Source organism: Anolis carolinensis, chromosome 1 (assembly GCF_035594765.1).
Source record: "Anolis carolinensis isolate JA03-04 chromosome 1, rAnoCar3.1.pri, whole genome shotgun sequence".
Classification (NCBI taxonomy): Eukaryota; Metazoa; Chordata; class Lepidosauria; order Squamata; family Dactyloidae; genus Anolis; species Anolis carolinensis.
The window spans coordinates 35069655-35092518 of NC_085841.1; the positions used below are offsets into that span (position 1 = coordinate 35069655).

Here is a 22864-nt window from a genome sequence, read left to right on the forward strand (position 1 = left end):
CGAAGGAGTAGTGAGGAAAGAAGACTATATGGAAACATTTTATAAAGGTGACTGTGACAATGTTATAATTTACTTATATAACCAATATATATAGAAAAGTACTAATCCTTTCTGTATCCTCGACTTGCTCCACAAGTCCCCCACTCCCCCATTCATTGACAGGAAAGAGATTGAACTCTGGAAAGAGAAATAAATGGAAGAGGGAGGGAGGAATTAGGACTAAGGAATCAGTGGGCTGAAAAAAGCAGGCAATATCCCCATCTCACTCCTTTTCGATGCTAATGACATCATACTGAAAGAAGATTATGGGGATAATGTTATTGGGAACTGTCTGTAATGTGAAGTTAAGATGTATTTATTTGTTTTTGTTCCAAGGCTCATTCTCTGGCACATACTTTTGTTGAACTTCTCTTTCCATTTTATTATTTATACCGCCATATATGCATCAGGGGTGAAGACTGATAATTAACAGTTAGTTTAGGGAGTCCAACCATGCTGTGCTCATTTCTTCTTTGTTGTCGTAGCGTTCATGAAGGCAAGGAGAAGGTCTGTGACCCTTGCATGCCGGACAGCCAGGAGGGGATCCTACTGGAAATACGTGCAGTGACAGCATAATAACTTATTCCTTTGGATTTGCCTTCTATGTAAACAGTATCAGTGATCACATTTCATTGTTATTGAAGAAGGAGATAGTTCTGGATAGAAGCCCATATGTAAGTCAATGAGTAGGCTTGACACAAGGGGGAGGGAGGGAACTTTTTCACCTTGTACTGAAGTGACTGATTTCAGGTCTTTGTGTGTTTTCTTTTGTCTGTTTTTTTTCATTTGTGTTATCAGCGGAAACTTAAAACAACTTCAACAGCCCAACTGGACAGAGGTCTAGGGAAACAAGCCAGAGCAAAGAAAGTATTGCAACCACTTTTAATCACCATCAAGTGACTCTTATAAATATTTGTTTTTACATATACACAGACTCTGCATCAAAGCCTAGTATGCGGTCATTCTTGTGACCAAGAAATAAAATAAGTGAAAAACTTACAAGATCTCCGGTGCTTGAAGATGTTGTAATTAATAGCAAGCAAAAGTACCTGGAGAGGAGATGGTTGGAGGGAGGAAGCCTGCCAAAGTTTAGCAAACACAATAATCAATCAAAATAAATCTTTATAACATTGGTTGTTCACTTTTGTTGGAAAGATTAAATTGGAGTACTCATGTAAGTGTCACTCTGCCCCAGGGTGTAGCCATAATCGAGAGAAATAGAGTGCCAGGGTCGATTTTTTCCATTTGAGAAAAAGAAAGTTGTTTATGTCGCTCCACAACAAGAAACATGTTGAATTGGTTTTGCTCACTTAGGAGAGTCTATCCAAGAATGCTAGATGTTTTTGCTCCCACTTCCATTTGAAATGAACCAGACTCACATCAGCTGTAATTATCAGGTTTGAAATAGTTCCAAAGGAAAATAGTGGTAGTGGTGGTGATTTATTGCCATCCTTTATCATTCTTGCTATTATGCCTTATGCACTTTGTTACATTGCACAATGAATTCTGGGTAGAAGAATTACTGGAGTTTGCCACAAAATATAAAATGAGATCCCATCTGGGAAACTTTTCCCAGGTAGAACTCCAATATCTCTCTATCCACTGAACTCAGCTGTTGTCATTTAGTGGGTAGTTAAAAGTGGTGATGCAGTTTCTGGTTATGTCCACATAGCTAAGCACACAGTAATAATGACATCCTCCAAAAGGTCTTCTAGAGGTCACAGAGGATGATATCTTCCTTGTACATCCAGCTGCAGCAGTGGATCCCAGCCTGTGGTCCATGGACCACCAGTGGCCCCCAAGAACTAAAATATGGTCTGTGGCCTCAACGTTACTACACTGTTGCAACTAGAGCAACTGGTCTTGTGAAACCGTCTTATAGTGCTGACTACCCACGAGAGGTGTGACAACAAATCTCCAAACTGCAGCTTCTCCTCCTCCTCCCTCTCCCTGAGCGGAGCCATTCCATGTGCCACCTGGAAGTGGGGGCACCTTGGTGTCTTTGTTTTTAGGCCTGTTTCTGGGTTTATTTGGGGTGCTGATTCAGAAAATTGCATTGGCTCGAACACATTGCCTCTAGATTATTAAATATGGTTTTCTGTGGGCGAGCAGATGGCGAATACTGGATGGCATATGTTCTGTATCAGAAACTAGAGCTGATGTGGTCTATCCAATGCACTTGTCTGAATCAGCACCCCAAATAACCAAATCTAAAGTTGAACAAAAGCTGATTCATAACCATTTTGATACTAATGTTGAAGAGTGGTCCCTGTCCAACGTGGTCCCTGGTCAAAAAAAGGTTGGGAACCACTGAGCTATACAGACATAGCAGGAAATTTCTTCACCTCCTTACATGTTCCATCAGACTGTGTTGGAGGGGTATAGCCAACAGGTTTGCTTTGACGCTTTCACATGGAGGAGGTGGTGAATTTTTCCCTCTACAATGACCCCAAAATGTGTCTGACACTTAAAGGAGACCATCCAATAGCTTTCCATAGGAGATGACATGGGCCCTTCCACACAACCCTATATCCCAGAATATTAAGGCAGGAAATCCCACAATATCTGCTTTGAAATGGAATATATGGCAGCATGGACTCAGATAACCCAGTTCAAAGCAGATATTGTGGTATTTCCTTGCTTGATATTCTGGGTTATATGACTGTGTGGAAGGGCCCTATATGTGGTATGTCTTTTGAGAATTGTTTGAGGTTTAACCCAATAAGCATCCCAAATGTGCTTCATTTACTATCACCCTCACTATTCCCTACCAGCCGCTTTGACTCCCATTTGGGGGATATAAAGTGGGGTATAAGTAATAATAATAATAATAATAATAATAATAATAATAATAATAATAAACTTGTGATAGTCTAAACTGTATGTTTCTATGTGTTGTAATGATGTCTTGTTTGTGTATGCATGTAAACAAATATGAATGAATCCAATTATAGTAATGGTTTTATATGTAGAATCATCTCATAGAACAGGGAAGGGTAATACCAAGAAGTGTGTGCGGATTGGAATTGACAATCAATCATCTTTATTGCATCAAAACACAATAAAATGCTTACATTTGGGAAAATATGCTGGGTACATGTGGCAGGACCTCTTTGCAACTGCCCCTGAATTATGCATCTCTCTCTTAATGGATGCCAGGGTGTTGCATCCTTTTTTCAGTTTGCAGCCAGTAATTAAGATAGTGTTGTTCATTAATAAATTAAGAGCAATGGCAAAGAACGTTGCCTTTAAGGAGCTTTCCATAGGAAGACTTTTTCACAGATTGATCTCCATCCTCATTAGCAATGCACAGGAACAGGCAAGGAGCAAGTCCGCCAGTGAAAATTTTGGCCCTAGGATAAGAGGTGATGACAGAGAAAGGTGTGCCTGCTTAAAAAGTTTGTTTTGTTTTGCTTTTTGTAGACTACTAGATTGAAACTGGCATCAGAGTAATTTCTAAAAGTGCCTTTTAGTTCTTTCCCCGAGTCAACAGCACCCAAAGATGGATCAAGTTCCCCAACTGAAGTACATACTGCCAAAGGATAGTGAAGACAAAGAGTTGTGCTTGCTGTGTTTGTTTAATAGGACAGCAAGCCGGTCATGTGAGGAAACGGGAAGAAGCCTGAAAGAATGCTTTCTACTTAATAATCTCTTTAGGACAATGGATTTAGAGGCACCAGTAGCCAGAGATAATTCTCAATTAAACTGGTTTGATTTTCCTCCAGTCCTCTATTTTATTCTGTCCTAAGACTTCTTAGCAAGTTGAAATTACACATACTTGTGGTTTTGGAAGAACTCTGGTATGTGCCATTGTTTTCGCATATACAGTAGCATTCACCCAACCTTTGACCTTGTTTACAGGTCCCAGATTTCACCTTTGACGTTGTTTGCAAGCCTATTTCCAGATTTTATTGAAAGTGAATTGAAGAATTTGAGCTTTGATTAACTATTAGCCTGAAATAACTACTTATTTGCAATTCATGCTTTTTTTCAGTAATGAAGGAATAATTAAACTCCATTACGATTATAAACTAACAAGAGATAACTTTCTATCACTTGTAGTGTTATTGTATTTCTCTTATGGGCACAGAACTATAGCTTTATTAAATGATGGAGGAGGAATCTCATATGCTATTTTGATAATACTTGACAAATAACTTCAGTGGCTGGAGGTTATGGATATCCTTAAATGGTGCTTGCTACAAGTTTTTTAAATGGTTGTATTTGATATGTTAATTGGGTTTTTTATATCGGGATATGATGTTTTAACTGATTATGAATTGTGATTTGATGTATTTGTATGAATTTTATATGTTATACGCCGCAATGAATCCCACCCAGAGGAGAAAAGCGGGATAGAAATGAATTTGATGATGATGATGATGATGATGATAATAATAATAATATGGTTCAAGTGGTGGTTCATGCTGTGCCTTTTGTTGCTTTTTTCTGCTCTGTTGTGGGTACAGAAGCTACAGATTCTGGCTAGATTGTAGCTGTATTTCCTTGCCTGAATGCTGTAAAATAGGAAAGCGACAGAGTCAGCATTTTTGGGAGAGTCAAGACTCAAAAACCCAGTGAAGGCCTTTTTATTTTGGTGGTGCAGCCTATCCCTATATGAATTTGCTTCATTCAGTTTAATTGGTTACCTTTTCATTTAAAAAACATAACATAAACTCCATATTTACCATCCTGAGCTAAATTTATTCTGCAGACCAAGAAAATCTACTTCCATAAATATACATTTTCATAACAAAGTTCAGCGTGTTCTCAAATCAAGTGAAAGTACCTATTGTAAACTGAAACAGGGTTTCCTATGATCTACTATAGGTTGAGTATCATTTATCGAAAATGCTTGGGTCCAGAAGTCTTTCATATATTTTTTTTAATTTTTCATATTTTGTAATATGAAAAATATGTACTTGCATATACACAATGAGATATCTTTGAGATGGGACCAGCAGGACAAGAAAAGCATCCCACTTCTCCTAGTGAAGTTATTTTCTGTTGACTTCCCCCTTTGGCAATTTAAATCAGGGGTGGGAATCTTACTGCTCTTCAGATGCTGTTCCGTTGAAACTCTTGCAACACGTGCAGGGTCACATAGTTTTCATAAATCACATGCATACAAGGCAACTAAGGAATAATTATCTCTAAGTACTGGATGAATCATTAATTGCTTTTTTTTGTTTAGTGAATCTAAGTGTAGTGGTTTGGGGGTTGGACTAAAATTCTGGAGACCAAGGTTTGAATCCCTGCTTCAGCAATAAGACTTTGGGTTGCCCTACTTGATGAAGCCACTAATTTCAGTGAATAAAGCCTTTATTGGTTTGTTCACTTTGAGAAATCTCATTTGAGATAATTAAGATAATTCTAAGTTACTATCCAGTTCGTGAGTAAATGTAGTAACTGAGTCATATATTCCATTACAGCATTCCAAAACATGTCATGAAGAAGCAACCTTAAACTGAATCAAACTCCATCTAGGCCAGTGCTTTTTTGTGGCTGGATTTAAACTCTTAAATCTGCCCTGTCACTCAGGGCCCTTCGACACAGCCCTATAACCCAGAATATCAAGGCAGAAAACCCCACAATATCTGCTTTGAACTGTAGATATTGTGTTCACAGCAGATATTGTGGGATTTTCTGCCTTGATATTCTGGGTTATAGGGCTGTGTGGAAGGGCCCTAAGTGTGACATCTTTAAAACTAAGGCTCCCTCTACACTGCCATATAAAATTCAGATTATCTGATTTGAACTGGATTATATGGCAGTGTAGACTCATATAATCCAGTTCAAAACAGATAATATGGATTATCTGCTTTAATAACCTTGATTTATGGCAGTGTATAAGAGGCCTGAGTCTCCACTACTATTTAATCTGGGAAAAGAAGATAATCTGGGATCAGGTCCTGGGATATAGAACACCGTAGAAGGGGCCTAAAAGAACTGATCCTGGGACTTTCCTCATGCACATCATCTCTTGTCCTTTCTACACTGCCATATAATCCAGAATATCAAGGCATATAATCCACATTACCTGCTTTGAACTGGATTATCTGAGTCCACACAGCCATATATTCCAGTTCAATGTGGATTTTATACATCTGTGTGGAAGGGCAGTTCAAAGTTAATCCAGTTCAAAGATAATGTAGAGTATCTGCCTTGATATTCTGGATTATATGGCAGTGTAGACTCACATAATCCAGTTAAATGCAGTTCAGTCTTCATTATGTGTGTCTACATTTACCATATAATGCAATTTCATATTGCAGTTTAATTGCATTGAACTGCATTATATCTGTCTACACTGCCATATAATGCAGTTCAATTATGAAATTGCATTATATGGCAGTGTAGATGTTGTTGGCTTTATACATACTGTAATTTTGCATTGGCTAAAGACAGAAGGGAAGTAACTAGAATACAGAAGGCACTGAAATCATAGCAATGCAGGCTAGTTGTGGAACAGAGCATTTATAGAAGGCTATACACTAGTGATGTCCTAAATAAATGTTTTATTGGCTGCTTTTGCATTAGAAAGTGGTTTCCTTAGAGACTTTCCAAGTGGTGAATACTTTGGTGAGCTCAGGCTGTGAAGATTTTGTAGCCAAGGTAAAGGTAAAAGTTTTCCCCTGACATTAAGTCCAATCGTGTCCTACTCTGGAGGTTGGTGTTCATCTCTATTTCTAAATCGAAGAGCTGGCATTGTCCATAGACGCCTCCAAGGTCATGTGGCTGGAATGATTGTATGGAGCGCTGTTACCTTCCTGCCGGAGCGATACCTATTGATCTCCTCACATTTGCATGTTTTCAAACTGCTAAGTTGACAGAAACTGGGCCCAACAGTGGAAGCTCACCCCTTTTACCAGATTAGATTCAGTCAGCAAATTCAGCAGCTCAGTGATTCAACCTTCTGCACTACCGGGCCTCATTTGTATTATTATTATTATTATTATTATTATTATTATTATTATTATTATTATTCCTGCCATTTTTAGAGATTTGTAGCCTAGATCTCTAAAAATGGCAATAATAATAATAATAATAATAATAATAATAATAATAATAATAATAATAAAGCATTGTTTGTATTCCGCCACCATCTCCTCGAAGGGTCTCGGGGTGGCTCACAGAGAGCACTCAATAGGGCCACAATATACAGTATAACAAAACACAGAAAAGAATAAGTAAGTGGCAAGTTAACCCAATTACACTTAAAACAACAATAAAACCCCTATTTATTTAAAAAGATACTATAAAAGTAAGAATTCTCTTGGGGCTTTGTCCAATCCTGACCATGTTGTCAGTCTCTTAGTTATGTTCTACTGTTACTTCAGCTAATTCTCAAAGACATCCATCAGCTTTTACTACCTGCAGAGTATCATATGTATATTTCCCTGCAGTGACGGCTGGTGGAACTACCACCAGCAAGAATGCAAATTCCCTTTGTTAAGTTACTACCACTTCTCCATGTTGAACAGGAGTTCTGCCAACAGGAAACATCTGGAAGGACAGGGTCCAACATTAGGAGGGCTCTAGTTCAACTCAGAGCAGCTGTGGGAGGAGTAGTAATAACATCCAGCTAGGATTTACCAGTCCCATGGTAGTGGATCTACCAGTGGTTCACCTTTCCCTGTCTCTTTATGGAGAAATTGAATATTTGATGCCCTTATTCAGTTAACCCACTAATAGCTACAATTCCTACTTCTTTATCATTGTAGTCACCTAAGCCTCCCAAGGTTGTAAATAGCAGGATTGATTAGTAGGCAGCCAAAGCAACACTACTCTTAAGATTTCAAGATAACAAATTAGGGGATCTGAAAAAAAGAGGGATCCAAAGGACTGGAATTTAACTCTGAGGTAGTGTACCTACAAAAAAGGTAGAATTCTTTCATTGGACTACAGTTTACTTCTATAGCACCTAAAAGCTTTTCTTCTCAGATGTAACAGTACAGAGATTCATTGAAAAATCCAGTGTTCTCTACCTTAGAAAAAAGCAATTAACTTTGCACGGGACAGGGACAGCAGGATCTTGAAAGAAATTACTTTTCAGTTAGTAGAATTGCTGTTTGTTTCCAACAACCGGCTACCCCAGTGTGTGTGTGTGTGTGTGTGTGTATGTGTGTGTGTGTGTATTCACACACACTCATATATATGAGGGTTGAAAAAAAGTAATGTCTCCACCTTCGTTACTTGGGTTTGGATGGGAATATTTTAATAAATCAAACGCAGAAATAATCCTTAGAATGTGCTCTTTAACTACCACTATGCTGATGTACAATATGGGGGGAAAGGAGCAGAAGGAGCTGTGGACAAAAATGGGAGACATAAAAATAATAAGAAATAAAATAAAATATTTAGGCATAACCATTACAAAAGAAATAACTAAGTTAAAAGGGGCCAATTATGGGGCAATATGGAAAAAATCCAGGAAAAATAAAAGCTTGGAGAGATAAGCAATTAAGTATCCAACGAAAAATACAAGCACTGAAAATGTGCATAATCCCCAAATTACTCTCTCTTTTCCAAACCCTAACAATAAAAATAGAATATAGACAATTAAAAGAATGGGATAACACCTTGAGAGAATGGATATATGGAAAAAAGAGAAACAGAATAATGAAAAAGATTCAATATACTCCAAGAAGAATACTTGGATGGGGTTTCCAAATCTACAATACTATTACGAGGCCTTCCAATCAAGATCTTTACTAGAAATAAGTTTAAAGCGAGAAGATAAATGGATAAAAATAGAGAATGAAATAAATGAAGGATGGGGAAAATATGGGCTATACACTAGAGATACTAAAGAAATAAAAGAAAAACTAACAGGTCCAAGAAAAATTGCATATGAATGCTGGCAAAAATGGCAAAAATTATGGGCATATAAAATTTCAGGAAAGACCCCAATTAAGAGTATGGGACTCCCTGAAAGGTTGGCAAATACCTTAGAAGAAAAGGGATTAAGGAGGGTAAAAGATATGTGGAAACAAGATGGAGAGATAATTAACTGGCTAGATCTTTTGGAAAAAGGGGGGGGAAAAGAAAATTGGTTAAAATTAAGAGGGATCTGGGAAAAAGTAAAAAAAGAGGGCGCACAGCCCACTGAAGAATTGGCGGTAGATAAATTGCTAAATGCAAGAGAAAAAACAAGTGAATGAACAGTGGCAAAAATATACAAATTAATGGTAGAAGATAAGGAATTTATGATCCAAGCAAGGGCGGGATAGAAATATCGGAAATAAATGAGGTTAGAACATTAAGCATACAAGAAGTAGAAGAAATAATTAGGAACATGAATAAAATAAAAACAGAAAAATATAACAAATTAGAAAAAATCTGGTATTGAGATGGTATAGAACTCCTGAACAACTAGCTTACATGATAAAAGGGAAGAATTTGAAATGTTGGCATTGTAACAAAGAAAAAGGTACTTACGCACATATGTGGTGGGAGTGTTCTGAATTTTAAAAAATTGACTAATGATACAAGGGAAAATTCAGGACTTATTAGAGATAAAAATACAAATTAATAATGATTTGCTACTTTGGGGAGTGTTGGAACATCCGAGTATAAAAAACAACTGCCAAGAGTTATTTAAAGTAACAATGAGAGCAGCACATGCTGTGATTGCTAGAGGATGGAGAGACAAATTAAAATGGACGTTAAATAATTGGAATGATTATATGTATGATCAAGTTTTGTTAGACATTACAGGAATTATGACTAAGCAAGTAACAAGAATGAACAAACAAACGGACATTACAAATAGATGGAAGGACTACTTGAATTGGGTGAAAAATGTAGAAGCCAACAATTACATCAAAGAAAAAATACAAAGACTTTACCTGTGGCTGGACCTGCAAGATTAGTAGAAATATACTGTGGTTGAGGAGGGAGGGTGAGGGAGTAAGGAAGGGAGGGAGGGAGAGGGAGGGAGGGAGGGAAAAAATATTGGTTGATTTTGAAGGCAAATGTTAAAAAAGGGAAGTGTTACTGTTATGATTTATAAAACCCAATAAAAAATGTTTTTTAAAAAACCCTATTCACTTTTCCACATAATCACCAGACAATTGGATACATTTTTGCCAATGATGAACAAGTTTTCTGATGCCATCACGGAAGAAGTCGACACTCTGTTTCTGCAACCAGCGTCTCACAGTACCCATCGTGCACAGATCTTCCAATAGTCAAGCAAAGCAATAATGTGACCCACACATTCTTGTGAAATGCTGATTATGCTTGAAATTTCTCTCTGAGTGATACGACGATCATCTTGAATCAATCTGTCCACCTTTTGCTTGTGAAACTCGGTGGTTGCTGTCACAGGATGTCCAACTCTTTGTCACGCAAGTCAGATGTTCCCACCTCAACATCTTTAAACTTACTCGCCCAGCGACGCACAGTACTCACATCAACACAATCGCCATAAACATCTTGCATTCTCTGATGAATCTCCTTTGGGGGTGACACCTTCTGTTGTCAAGAATTCGATAACTGTCCATTGCTTAAGTCGTATTGACAGACCGTCTGCGCAGGATTCCATACTTCACATTTAACAACACAACCATTCAATGCTAAGGCTTCCTGCCCAATGGAACTGTAGAGGAGAGTCTACTGAACAAGCTAGTACCTACCGCATACAAGTACTGCCATCTGTTGAGGAGTTATGAAGGTGGAGGCATTACTTTTCATTCAACCCTCATGTATTTGTGTGTGTGCGCGTGTGCGTGCAGAAGGCTTCATAATCTTTCTATTGATTAAGCAAAATTTTTAATTCCTATTCATTACATTATATTGCATTATGTAAACATCTCTCTTTTGATACATTCTTGTAGAGAGGCTATACCTAGTCTAAGCCACATGTGTCAAACACAAGTCTTGTGGTCTAAATCCGGCCAACCACATTATTTTATGTGGTTCTCAAGGCATTCAATGCCAGGGCAACATAGTTATATGCATACAAACTTACAATTACAACGGCCCTTTGATGCCAACCATAAGGTTGATGTGGCCCTCGCTGAGAATGAATTTGACTCCCCTGGCTTCTCTCTTATCTGTGAGGAAATTATACATCTCAGACAAGCAATCCCATATCTTTTCATTTTTAACCATTGTCTAGGTTTTATCTTGTCTAAGCACAGACATTATATTGTAGTGTGTTGTCGAAGGCTTTCATGGCCGGGATCACTGGGTTGCTTCGAGTTTTCTGGGTTGTATGGCCATGTTCCAGAAGGATTCTCTCTTGACGATTTGCCCACATGTTTTCAAACTGTTGGTAGGCGGAAGCTCGGATTAACAGCGGGAGCTCACCTTGCTCCCTGGATTCGAACCGCCTACCTTTCGGTCAGCAAGTTCAGCAGCTCAGAGATTTAATCCGCTGCACCACCGTGGGCTCCATAATCTATCTCAGGAAAACCTAAAAGAAGCACTAATGCATGCACATACACACACAACTGTTCTGGCCTTTCTGAATGCCTGGATAAGACAATGAAGATAGAGGTATTGATGCTTTCCCCTCTCTGTTTATCCACGGGCCATATCAAAATCCATAATTTTGGTCCTGAAACTTTCCCCAACTTATACATATGAGGATATATGATATATTCAGAGGAAGGTGATATCAAGCCTCCTCTGGGTATTACTTGCATGAGAAAACCCAATAAAATTGGTGGGACCACTGAAGGTCAACAGGTAATTTTAAGGCACATAGTTTACTTTTCTCTCAATTGACACAATGAACAGTCAGCTTGTGGAAGTAGAAAATGTGCTTTTAATCTAAGTCATTGCCATAATATCATGTACTCACATCTATTTTAAAGAAATTTTACTGTTAATAATTAACTTAATGGTCGAAAAACAGCAAAATATGCTTGTCAGCCTATTTCAGTCTACATTTGGAAAATCACATAGAAGGGCAATTTGGAGCACCAAAATGAGGAGCACATAATTGCTTAAATATTTCCCTTACTGTTCTCCAGACTTGATTGCTGTTCCACATGTTAAATTTTCAATTCGAAAAACCCATTGAGATAGACTAATAACTAATTTGATTTACATTTCAAAGCAAAGAGGGGCAACTGCTAAATGGATTGGGACATGTTTTCCTCTTATGACTCCCAAAGCAATAGCAAACAGATTGTGTCACACCTAGTTCTTGGAATCAACTGAAACACTGATGATTTTTGCTCTTTGAACAGTGGGATTGGATTCCGAAGATGGGGGAGGGGGAGGATTAGTGAGGACAAGAGGACTTAATTAACCCCACTGTATCATATTTATGTGATTTCATTGGTGTTTTTAGCCTTTTTTTTGAGGGGGTGGGTATCAACTCGGTATATAATAAGGGATTTGGGGATTGTAGGAGCTTCAAAATGGGGCCCCATATAGGTGTATTTTCCCCATACCTTTTACAAAGGGAGACTGCATTTAGCCATCAAACATGCAATGAATGTTCAGTGCAACTGCACAGACAAAAATGGCACCTATATCATTCTGGCAATCTATGCCAGAGTGTAAAATGATGCCTTTAAAAATGCATATGACTGAATGTAAAGAAAATTTTCCCTCCTCCACATCACTTTTGGACTTCTTTGCTTTGTGTAACATCTTAGATTTGTTGTGCAATTATCTGCTTTCTTTCCTCTTCTCTGAGAATTGAGACACTTGAAATATTTTAAAAGACAAAACACATTGTCAAAGAGTTTAGATATTTTTGCTCCAGGCTTTTCCTTTCCTTTTTTTAGTGCTACCCAGGGCAAACTGCTTGTCATTAAATTCTATTTTCTTGGCAATTGTGATTAAGGGTATGCAAGTCTAGAGTCATTTGTGAAACATCAGCTGTCAGGAGTTTGTTCCAATTTATAATCATCCAGGATTTTCCACCGTTGCTTTCAAAGAACAGGGTTAAACACATGCCCTGAAAGAGAGTTGGAAACGGTTTGTTGATCGCTATTAATCTGCTGTTTCCATAATCAAATGCACATGTTTGTTTATCTGGTTAAATTGCTAATGATATCAAAATTGGCTGCTAGAGGCTGAATCATCCTGCAGACATTTCCGTTGCTGTTTCTTGAGGCTGCCTTGTGTTGTGGCTTGTTAAAGAACAATATACTTATGCTTTTAAATCATTACACTAACTTTTTGCAGATCTCATCTCGCCCAATGGTCCCACCCCCTATTTTAGAAGAGTGAGATTTGATGTCTCAGCGATGGAAAAAAATGCTTCCAACCTGGTGAAAGCTGAGTTTAGAGTCTTTCGCTTGAGGAATCCAAGGCCTCGTGTATTGGAACAGCGGATAGAGCTTTATCAGGTAACAGTGTTGCTCTCTAATGCCTTTTTCTTATATGCTTTCTGTCTGGGCATTATTATGCTATATAGACAAGAGTGATTTTAATGTTCATTTTTCTTTTATAGTGAACTCTGGGAAATGTAGTTCTGTGAAGAAGTTCTGAGGATCTGTCACAGTGAATTCTCGCTACCTCACCAAACTACAATTTCTAGGAGTGAGGCCAGGTTAAATGATACCCAAATAGATTGGAAATGTATTTGAATGTTTTTTAAAGTTTGTGTATGAGATGCCATTAATGTACTATGACAAGTGGAAAAGAAAGCATGCACATCCATCCTTCTGTTACTTTACATATCACCAATGTGGAACTCGTAGCCGCTAACAAAATAAAAAGAGTTACAACTAAAATGACTTGTGGTTAAAACATACAAACATTATGATCAAAACGGTATCCATAGTTATATATCCATATTAGAATAAAAAGAAATTCAATTATAGAGTCATGTACGAAAATAAATCTGGTCAAAAACCCCCAAATATTTTTGTGCCTACCAGGGCTGCAGGTCCCGGGAGGCACGGGTGCTTCTCTCTTTTCCCGCATGAACTGTGTAAAACAAAGGGGGAAAAAAACCTTACTGTAACTCTTATCAGTGTGTGTGGACACAGCACATCTTTGGCGCGGTGCTCCACTTCAGAGTCTGGTGTGCATGCGCATTTTGGGCCTGCTTGCTAGATGCACTCTCCTTGGAAAAGACTGTGTCTGGCAAGGAAGCCTGCCAGCAGGCCCTGAAGCAGAATGCCAAACGCCAAGCTCATCTTCAGGTTCTGAAGCAGAACGCTGAGTAAGATGTGCTTGCCGTTCGGCGCTCCAGTTCAGGGCCTGCTGTCGGGCCTGCTCACCAGATGCAGTCTTTTTCCAGGGAGAGTGTGTCTTGTGAGCAGGCCCAAAACGTGTGCATGTGCCAGACCCTGAAGTGGAGCCCTGAAGATGCGCTGTGTCCACACATGCCAATGGCGTTACAGTAAGGTTTTTTTTCCCCTTTGCTTTACACAGTTAAGGAGGGAGAAGAGAGAAGTGCCCGTGCCCCCACGGCCTGCAGCCCTGGCAGACACGAAAATCTGACAAAAAACAGTTACCATTCCTGCTTTTCATTTGTTTCACTGGTGTTTCCATATCAAAGGGGGGTGTACAGTTTTGTGCATTCCAAATAAACAAAATGGTATGAAAACACAAATGAAGCAGGTGAAACAGTAACCGAGCCTTTGTCCATTAATCACCCTCTCCTAGGTACTTTTACTCCAAATCAGCCCAATTAAACTCAATTGAGTTTCCTCCCAAGATAAATCTGTATAAGATTACACCCTTAAAGGGTGTTTTTTTTTCCTTTTTAAATGTAATGGCTGAATGTGAGGTAAAATGTTCATCTATCCTCTGTGATCTCATTTGACCCTCAATACTGATCTTTCTTTAATGATGTTGATGTATGTTTCATGGACTTAAAGCCAAGAGTTTGTGTTATTTCATTTCTTTCAGCACCAACTAATTCTGTTACATAGCATTAACCCACTTGCAGCTTAATATGCAATCCAGTTAAATTAAAATGCTCAGATTTAAGGCCAATTATTTATACTAAGCTCATAGCTAAGTTTTGGTATTTTCAGCTTAATCAGGTTGTAGAGTTTTTTTAAAAAATCATTTGAGTTTATTACATGGGTCGGGGAGAGGCTTCTTTAAAAACATGGAGATGAATTAGAGTGAAATTTAAACTGTCTTCTGTGCTTTGCATCTTCAAATATATGCATTTTTCATTATAACATTTGATTCAGGCATTTTTCAATTATAAACTTTCTATTTCTCAGTCTGTTTGTCCTTGTCTTTGTCACTCTGTACCATCTGCCAGCTGGTAATAATTCAAAAAGAAAAAAATATGCTGAGTGAGATGGATCCATAAGAATGTTCTGAGCTTTCTTAAAGCTCCAGGACTTATAAAGTTCTTCCAAAGAGGGAAGATGACAACTAATGATTTTCTGTGCAGTAGTGATGACCCTTAGGAGTCCTTCCTATCTGCCACTGTGCAGTTACCAAACCATGTGCAGATGCAGTTGGTTAGGAGACTCTCTAGCACAGCAGTAGAAAGTCACCAACAGTTTTTCATTCAGTTGCTGGTTCCTTAGAAGTGCAATCTCTGCTGGGCCCTCTTAACCAATGAGAAAATACATTTTCCATGGTAATACTCAACTGAGGTCCAAAGGCAGCTTTCTGCTTGTGCCACATGCAAAATGATGATGCTATGGGTGCCCAAGGTCAGCATCCTCCTTAGCAGTGACATCCAGAAACTTAAAACTGGCCACTTCTTTCTGTCTGGTCTGTTCTTTCTGGAGTCCACTATAAATTCCTTGGTCTTACTGAGGATAAGAACCAGATTATTTACAGCCCAGATCAGCTGTTTTGGGATTTTAAAATGGGCACATATGCTGGAGCAGTCCACACTAGGACATACAGTAGAATCTCACTTATCCAACATAAACCGGCCGGCAGAACGTTGGATAAGCGAATATGTTGGATAATAAGGAGGGATTAAGGAAAAGCCTATTAAACATCAAATTAGGTTATGATTTTACAAATTAAGCACAAAAACATGTTATACAACAAATTTGACAGAAAAAGTAGTTCAATACGCAGTAATGTTATGTTGTAATTACTGTATTTATGAATTTAGCACCAAAATATCACGATATATTGAAAACATTGACTACAAAAATGCGTTGGATAATCCAGAATGTTGGATAAGCGAGTGTTGGATAAGTGAGACTCTACTGTACAAATGAAATCATGTGTTTACGTTGACTGCAGGGATATACAGTCATGCGAATATGCTCATTTTTCAACAAAATCGAGTTTTAAGTGTACCTTTTTAACATGTGTTTTTCAGCAATTAAACCAAATCAGCGTACATTTTCATGAAATGTCATTTAGCCATCACCCCTTTTATCCCAGTTTCTTCCACATTTTAGGGCATGTGTAGAAGGGCCTATTTTTCTTATTGTGAGCTCAAGGCAGTGAACATAGTGCTCTTCCTTTACTTTACATTCACAGCAATCATGTGAGGTAGTTCCAACTAAGAAAGATAATGTGGCACCAAGTTACCTAGAGAATTTAATGGCTTAATTGGGATGGGTGCCGTGATGAAAGAAGTAGAAACGATCTATTGTTTCACATGTTATTGCCACTATGAGAGGGTGTTTGTATTTTCTGCTTCAGGAACTAAGATATCAGATGTCATCCATGAATTCTGGTGGCTTTTGATTGCTTGGATTGAAGGTGGAAGAATATGCCTTATGCCCCAGTTTCAGCGCCTTGGATTTCAAGGCAGGAATATTCCTGCTAGGCAATATTTAGCTATATAGAGAAAAGATTTTGTAGTTTGCCAAAGCTAGGTTTTAACATGCTATTCTAGTATGTATTATCGCTACACAGTTCTAGCAGTTTAATACTGTTTTAACTACCATGGCTTCACCCTAGAAAATCTTAGAATCTGGGACCCTTTCATGCTATACAGTTATAGCACGATTATAACACTTTTGTAGGAATTTTATAGCTTGCTGAGGCACCAAAACTCGCAAGTTAAGATTTATCAATTTATCCCTAAATGGCAGCTCCCAGAATTCCATAGGATGGAGGTATGTCAAGTAAGGTAGAATTTTAGTACTGTACTATAACTCTGGCATCTGAATAACTTGCTGTAGTTTGAAAAAGCTCATAGAATTCCCCATAGACAGTTCTGATCCATTCCTCTCAGCTGCAGAACTAGGACTCTCTGGCAAATAATTCTGAAAGCATAGTATGATTTCATGGGATGGAATCATGGCCACTAAAGTGGTACCAGATTGTTCTTAATGTGCAGTATAGGGACACTAAAAGTCTCACACTTCCACAGCATTGTTATTAAGAAATCGGGTTTTAGGAATTTTTCTGTATTTCTGTAATAGAAATCAAATGTGTTAATACTGAAATTTAAAGTGAGTCTTTATCTTTGTAATCTCTTCTTCAACTTCTGTTAAATGGAAACAGCATAAGAAACCTTTTTCATTGTGCATTCTAACAAATGATGAAGACTTTAGCTAATATCTGCTGGATAGAATACTTTAAAAGAGGGGAGGGAAATAAACTGATTAAACAAACAAGCTCAAACATCCACCAGTGTCTCTCACTATGTTTTTAAAGATTGATGCCAAATGCAAGATTTATTGGAATTTGATCAGATAAAAATTTGGATGTTATGGGAATGTCTTTGAACCCATCTCCTTGGCAGCACTTTTGTAAGACTTCAACACATCTTTATTTTATTAAGGTGCTTCTGTATTTAGAAATAAGCCTCTGCCCCCAATTTTTGTTTTATGAGGAGACATTCCAAAGAGGAGCATAGGCATTCTGGCAAAACAGATGAAATGGAGAAGGGCAAAAACCTTATCCATTGTTTGGGATGGTTGCGGCGATCTTGTTTTTATGGTAGTTTATTAGCCACAGACTATAAAACAATACCGTGTTCAAATGACTTCCTATGGAAACAGTGCCATGTTTTAGTAACACTTCATAAAGCATTATAAAGAATGGAGCAGAAATTTTGGGTTTTATTACTACTGTTATCTGAGGCTTTAGCATGCTTAGGTACCTGATAGGCTGCTGGAAGGCAAGGAATGCACCATGCGATGTAGGAAAGGAGGAAAAAAACATTGCACTGTGCCTGCAGCAGCACTGTGCATCTCAAGGGGGACATTATATTGCAAAGAAGGAATCAAGGAGGCTTAAGGCATTTTCTGTTCTTTCTTACACTGGTGTGGCTCTGCACTGCTTGTTCAATCCCCAAAGCATTTATTGCTCTATTCCTCAGAGCACACTGAAACCCCTAAGCCCCAGGAAAGACAAAAGAGCTTGCTTAAGAAAAGGAGTTGCAGGAATTCTTCCATTTCGAACGCTCGTATTGCTGTCATATTGAAACATTTTCTTGGATGTTTATGGGGGGGGGGGGGGGATCTGGGTGTATGTAGGTATTTAAGCTGTTGGGCAGCCTTACCTGTGCTCACCCACAAACTATTCAGTCAGTGTAAATCTAGTATGGAGGTCACTGCAATACAAAACTCCCTCTTCTGCCCTGTGATGGAGATAACTTTCTTCATGTTACAGTAATGGGGAAGCCACAGTCAGTGAGGGAAAGACAAGGAGCCTTCTTTGTCACCAACCTATATTGTGGAATTTACTGCCTGGGAGAGGAGGTTCAAACTCCCCTTGAAAGAGTTATGCTAGGACCAAAGATCCTGCTTAACTTTATTACAAGGCATTTTTAAAGAAAATTATTACTGCATGTCCATTCTCCCATTCAAAAGATTCATGAGTGGAAGTGTCTCCATACTAACAAGCCTGACACTTACATCCCCTAGACCTTAATAATTACAGACCAATCTCTCAAGAGTTCTTACTACCAGCTTCGGCTGGTATGCCAGCTGTGCCCCTTTCTAGAATCGGAGCACCTAAAGTTGGTAGGGCACATCTGGTAACCTCAAGGTTGGACTTCTGCAGTATGCATTACATTGGGCTCCCTCTGTACTAAGTTTGGAAACTCCAATTAGTTCAAAACACAGTGGCCAGACTAGTTACAGGAACATCTAGGAGTGAGCATATTACACCCACATTGAAGTCATTCCTCTGGCTGCCAGTTAGTTCCCATCCAAAGTACAAAGTGTTGGTTTTGATCTTTAAAACTCTACATGGTGTGGATCCAGGTTACCTACAGGATCGCCTTCTTCTGTACAATCTGCCCCAAACACTGAGGTCCTCTGGTGGATGCTTATTCCAACCAGCCAAAACCCGACTGGTAATTGTCACCTAGAGGACCTGCCCAAGACTTTGAATGACTTGCTTCAAAAGCTAAATCAGCTGTCGGAATTTCAGAAACAATTGAAAACTTATCTCTTCCGGCAGGCCTACCCAGTCAATTTTTAACTTTGAATTTTAAACTCATGTCTTGTGTTTACTGTATTTTAATCTTTGTTCTGTATATTTTAATATATGTCATAGAAATATATTTTAATATAAGCCTTTTACATAATGTTTTATGATGAAGTGTTATGATAATTATGTTATGCCCCACCTCGAGCCATGAGGAGAGGTGGGTAAGAATTATTATTATTATTATTATTATTATTATTATTATTATTATTATTATTATTATTATTATTATTGTATGACACAGCAAACAAGATAGATATGCTGGATTTCGTATCACAAAATCACAAGTCGAACACTTTCCAAGTGTCTAGGACTGTGTGATGTATTTTTGGATGATGTGCGCAGATCCCAGTAGGGTGGCCTTTTGCAGTTGGCAGATCGCAATTTTGTCAAATGTCTATTGTTTCCAAATGCCAGCTGAGATCTTTTGGCACGGCACCCAATGTGCCAATCACCACTGGGACCACCTGTACTGGTTTCTGCCAGAGTCTTTGAAGTTCAGTCTTGAGGTTCTGATAGCGGCTGAGTTTTTCCTGTTGTTTTTCGTCAATGCGACTGTCACCTGGGATGGCAACATCAATGATCCAACCCTTTTTCTTTTCCACAACTGTGATGTCTGGTGTGTTGTGTTCCAGAACTTTGTCAGTCTGGATTCGGAAGTCCCACAGTATCTTTGCATGCTCATTCTCCAATATTTTTGCAGATTTGTGATCCCACCAGTTCTTTACTGGTGGTATCCCACCAGTTCTTTACAGATGGTAATTTTGTCAGCGCCGATTGTGTTTAAGTGCAGGTCAAGGCTTTTAGGCACTGCACCCAGTGTACCGATTATTATTATTATTATTATTATTATTATTATTATTATTATATCATTTTAAAATTATTTTTATGGAAGTGAATGCAGAGCTGGAAAGTTTTTTCTTACTATATCTAAACCTACCATCTCTCTTAAATATGTAATGTATATAGGTCTCCATACAGTGGTCTTGATTGTTGATATTGATAAATTAGTGTGATTTATTGATACAATTAATTGTTGAATTGATTGTGAACTTTTGGTAAAAATGCCACTGGGAATTAGTTGGGTGTCTACTGGAGTTGTGTTGTGTTGCATTGTGTTGTGTCTCTTATCTGTCATCAGTAGTGCATGTCAGTTTTTTTTCATTTTCATCCTCATTTGAGAAAAGCCAAAATATATGGGATTCAGAACACTGCTTCTCAACGTTTAGCCATCATGAAGTTTCCCAGAATCCCTGCCCACTGGCCCTGCTAGTTGAACCTTTTGGGAATTGAAGTACAAACCACAAGAGGGCCAAAGCTTTAAAAACTGTAGAGGAAAGCAAGCTATATTAGATTTTTATGCTGAATCAAAAATCTGGTGTTCAATTGTCACAATTAAATTTTAATATGGCAGGTCATGACTACACAAAGATTTACAATTACTGGAAGAACAACATAAATCAACATCCCTAGGAACAGAAAAGATGGCTTTCTTGAATTTTTGTGGTTTAGCTGCCATGCCTTGAGATATTAATACAGTTTACCATGGCTCAAGCAAGTTACAACTGAACACTTGTGCCTTTCTCTTTTCTTCTTTCTCCTGTTTCATGATCTTAATCATATTCTTTTGCAGAGGTTTATGTAATTTTGCATTGCATTTTTGTTCCATGTAGATCTCAACATCTAATGCAGGAAGTTACACTAAAAATTCGGGTTGCCCCTGTTTGTCTGTTATTTTGACAGAACCAAGGCTGAGAATGAGATAGACATCAGGGAAAGACCATGGGTTTATTACCGGATTCATCGAGGGGTGGGGGGGGGGGGGGGAGGGTTTGCATTATAGGCATTTTTTTTGCTTGACCAAGGGACTTCTTTATAGTATATTCATTATTGATTCTAGATAGCTTCAGCCCCTCTAGTCATCCTGAATTGTTTCAAGATTGTGATTTAGAAGAACATAATGTGCTGATCCCCAATAGTATACAAGGGAATCAAATTATTGTAATTTATTTATTTATTTATTTCCGATATTTCTACCCCGCCCTTCTCCCCGAGGGGACTCAGGGCGGCTTACACAACTGGCAGGATCACTACCAGTATATCATAATACAATAAAATAATAAAACAGTTAAAATAGTTAAATAACATATTAAAATACAATATATAAAAGATTTAACACAGTGCAACGCTGAATATATATGCCACTTATCCATCAGACCTTGTGCAAGAGCCTTAATCTAATTGTTATTAGGTTGATTTTGACTTATTGTGACCTTACCAATGACAGTCACCCCATTATCCACAGCCCTGCTCAGATCTTGCAAATCTAGGGCAATTTCTTCCTTAATGGCATCTATCCCCTTGTAATGTGGTCTTCCTCTTTTCCTACTGCTTTCTAACTTGCCCTTTGTCAAGATGCCAAAAAAGTGCCATTTTCATTCCCATTTTTGACTGCCCCCCCCCCAAAAAAAAAATTGGGAGGGGGAAAATACCATTCTGTGATATGACAGCCAGAAGTTCTGTTTACGTTCTGGGAAGATCCAGCTTATTGGCGACAATGGGGAAACTTGTGAGGCTCCTCTTTCAGTCATTTTTATGGCTATCGGTATAAAGTGGCCACATTTGGAAGACACATTGATGACTGCATGCCCCCCCCCCCCCCAGCACAAGTTTCAGAATGTTTGGGTCATCCACTGATTTTTAAGGCATTTTAAAAGTTTCTAAAATGTCTTTTTTTTAAAAAAAAAAAAAAAAACTAAAAGCAACAGACCAGGAAGTATTGTCTTGTTATGGTCACTTTTGCTGCTGTAGAAACACTTCCTAATAATTCCTGTTCTACTAAAGTACAGATAGCTACCAAGTAGATGGGCTCTTAAAATTATCATCTATTGCAACTGATTCAATTTCATATTTTATACAATGGCTATTCTCCATCCATTTTTGACATGATATCCACTAGATATGTTTGGGAAAGTCACCATTTCTCAGCCTAAGAGGAAAAAATAAAGCTTGCAAAGAAAGGCCTGTGATAGGAATACCATAAGTCAAAGTTGATGTTAAGGCACATAACAAGTAATGCACACACCAATACACAATATCCAGAGAAATCCTTTCCCAAAGATGGCAAAAATAGACATCATAATCTTATGGCTAGCAGTAGGAATAGTATACTTTTGGCAAAGATGGCTGTTGGCCTGCGATGAGAAAAAATACTTATGGCAGTATGGTTGTTCTATGAACTCTGTGAGATAAGAGATAGGGAAACCAATATGAAAATCTGACAGTGAAAGAAGAGGAAAATTGAAGGGGCAGAATCTTCCCCTTTCCAAAAAAAGGATAAAGCAAAGGCAAACTTTCCTAGCCTCTCCTGGCTTGTATGATCGTTCTCATTAATAGCTTTTGTCATCTTTCCCACACTCTGATATTGCTTGGCCACATGTGCCCTAGTTTCATCTGTGAAATGTTAGAGGGTATGCGAGAAAAGCGTCTATCTTCCTTCACTCAGCCTTCTTTATGGTCCACT

At 38.3% G+C, this 22864-nt stretch overlaps 1 protein-coding gene and 1 long non-coding RNA gene across 3 annotated transcripts in view; both read left to right on the forward strand.

Moving 5' to 3' along the window:
• Positions 1 to 1171, forward strand: part of LOC134296688 (uncharacterized) — a 50141-nt gene extending 48970 nt beyond the window's left edge. For both annotated transcript variants that reach the window (XR_010003512.1, XR_010003513.1), the window contains one exon: positions 525 to 1171. This is a non-coding gene — a long non-coding RNA (uncharacterized LOC134296688). The remainder of the gene's footprint in view (positions 1 to 524) is intronic.
• tgfb2 (transforming growth factor beta 2) overlaps positions 1 to 22864 on the forward strand; it is a 106251-nt gene that overhangs the window by 65825 nt on the left and 17562 nt on the right. Inside the window, exon 2 of the mRNA XM_062972217.1 lies at positions 13192 to 13355. Coding sequence (XP_062828287.1) covers positions 13192 to 13355 — 164 coding nt within the window. The remainder of the gene's footprint in view (positions 1 to 13191; positions 13356 to 22864) is intronic.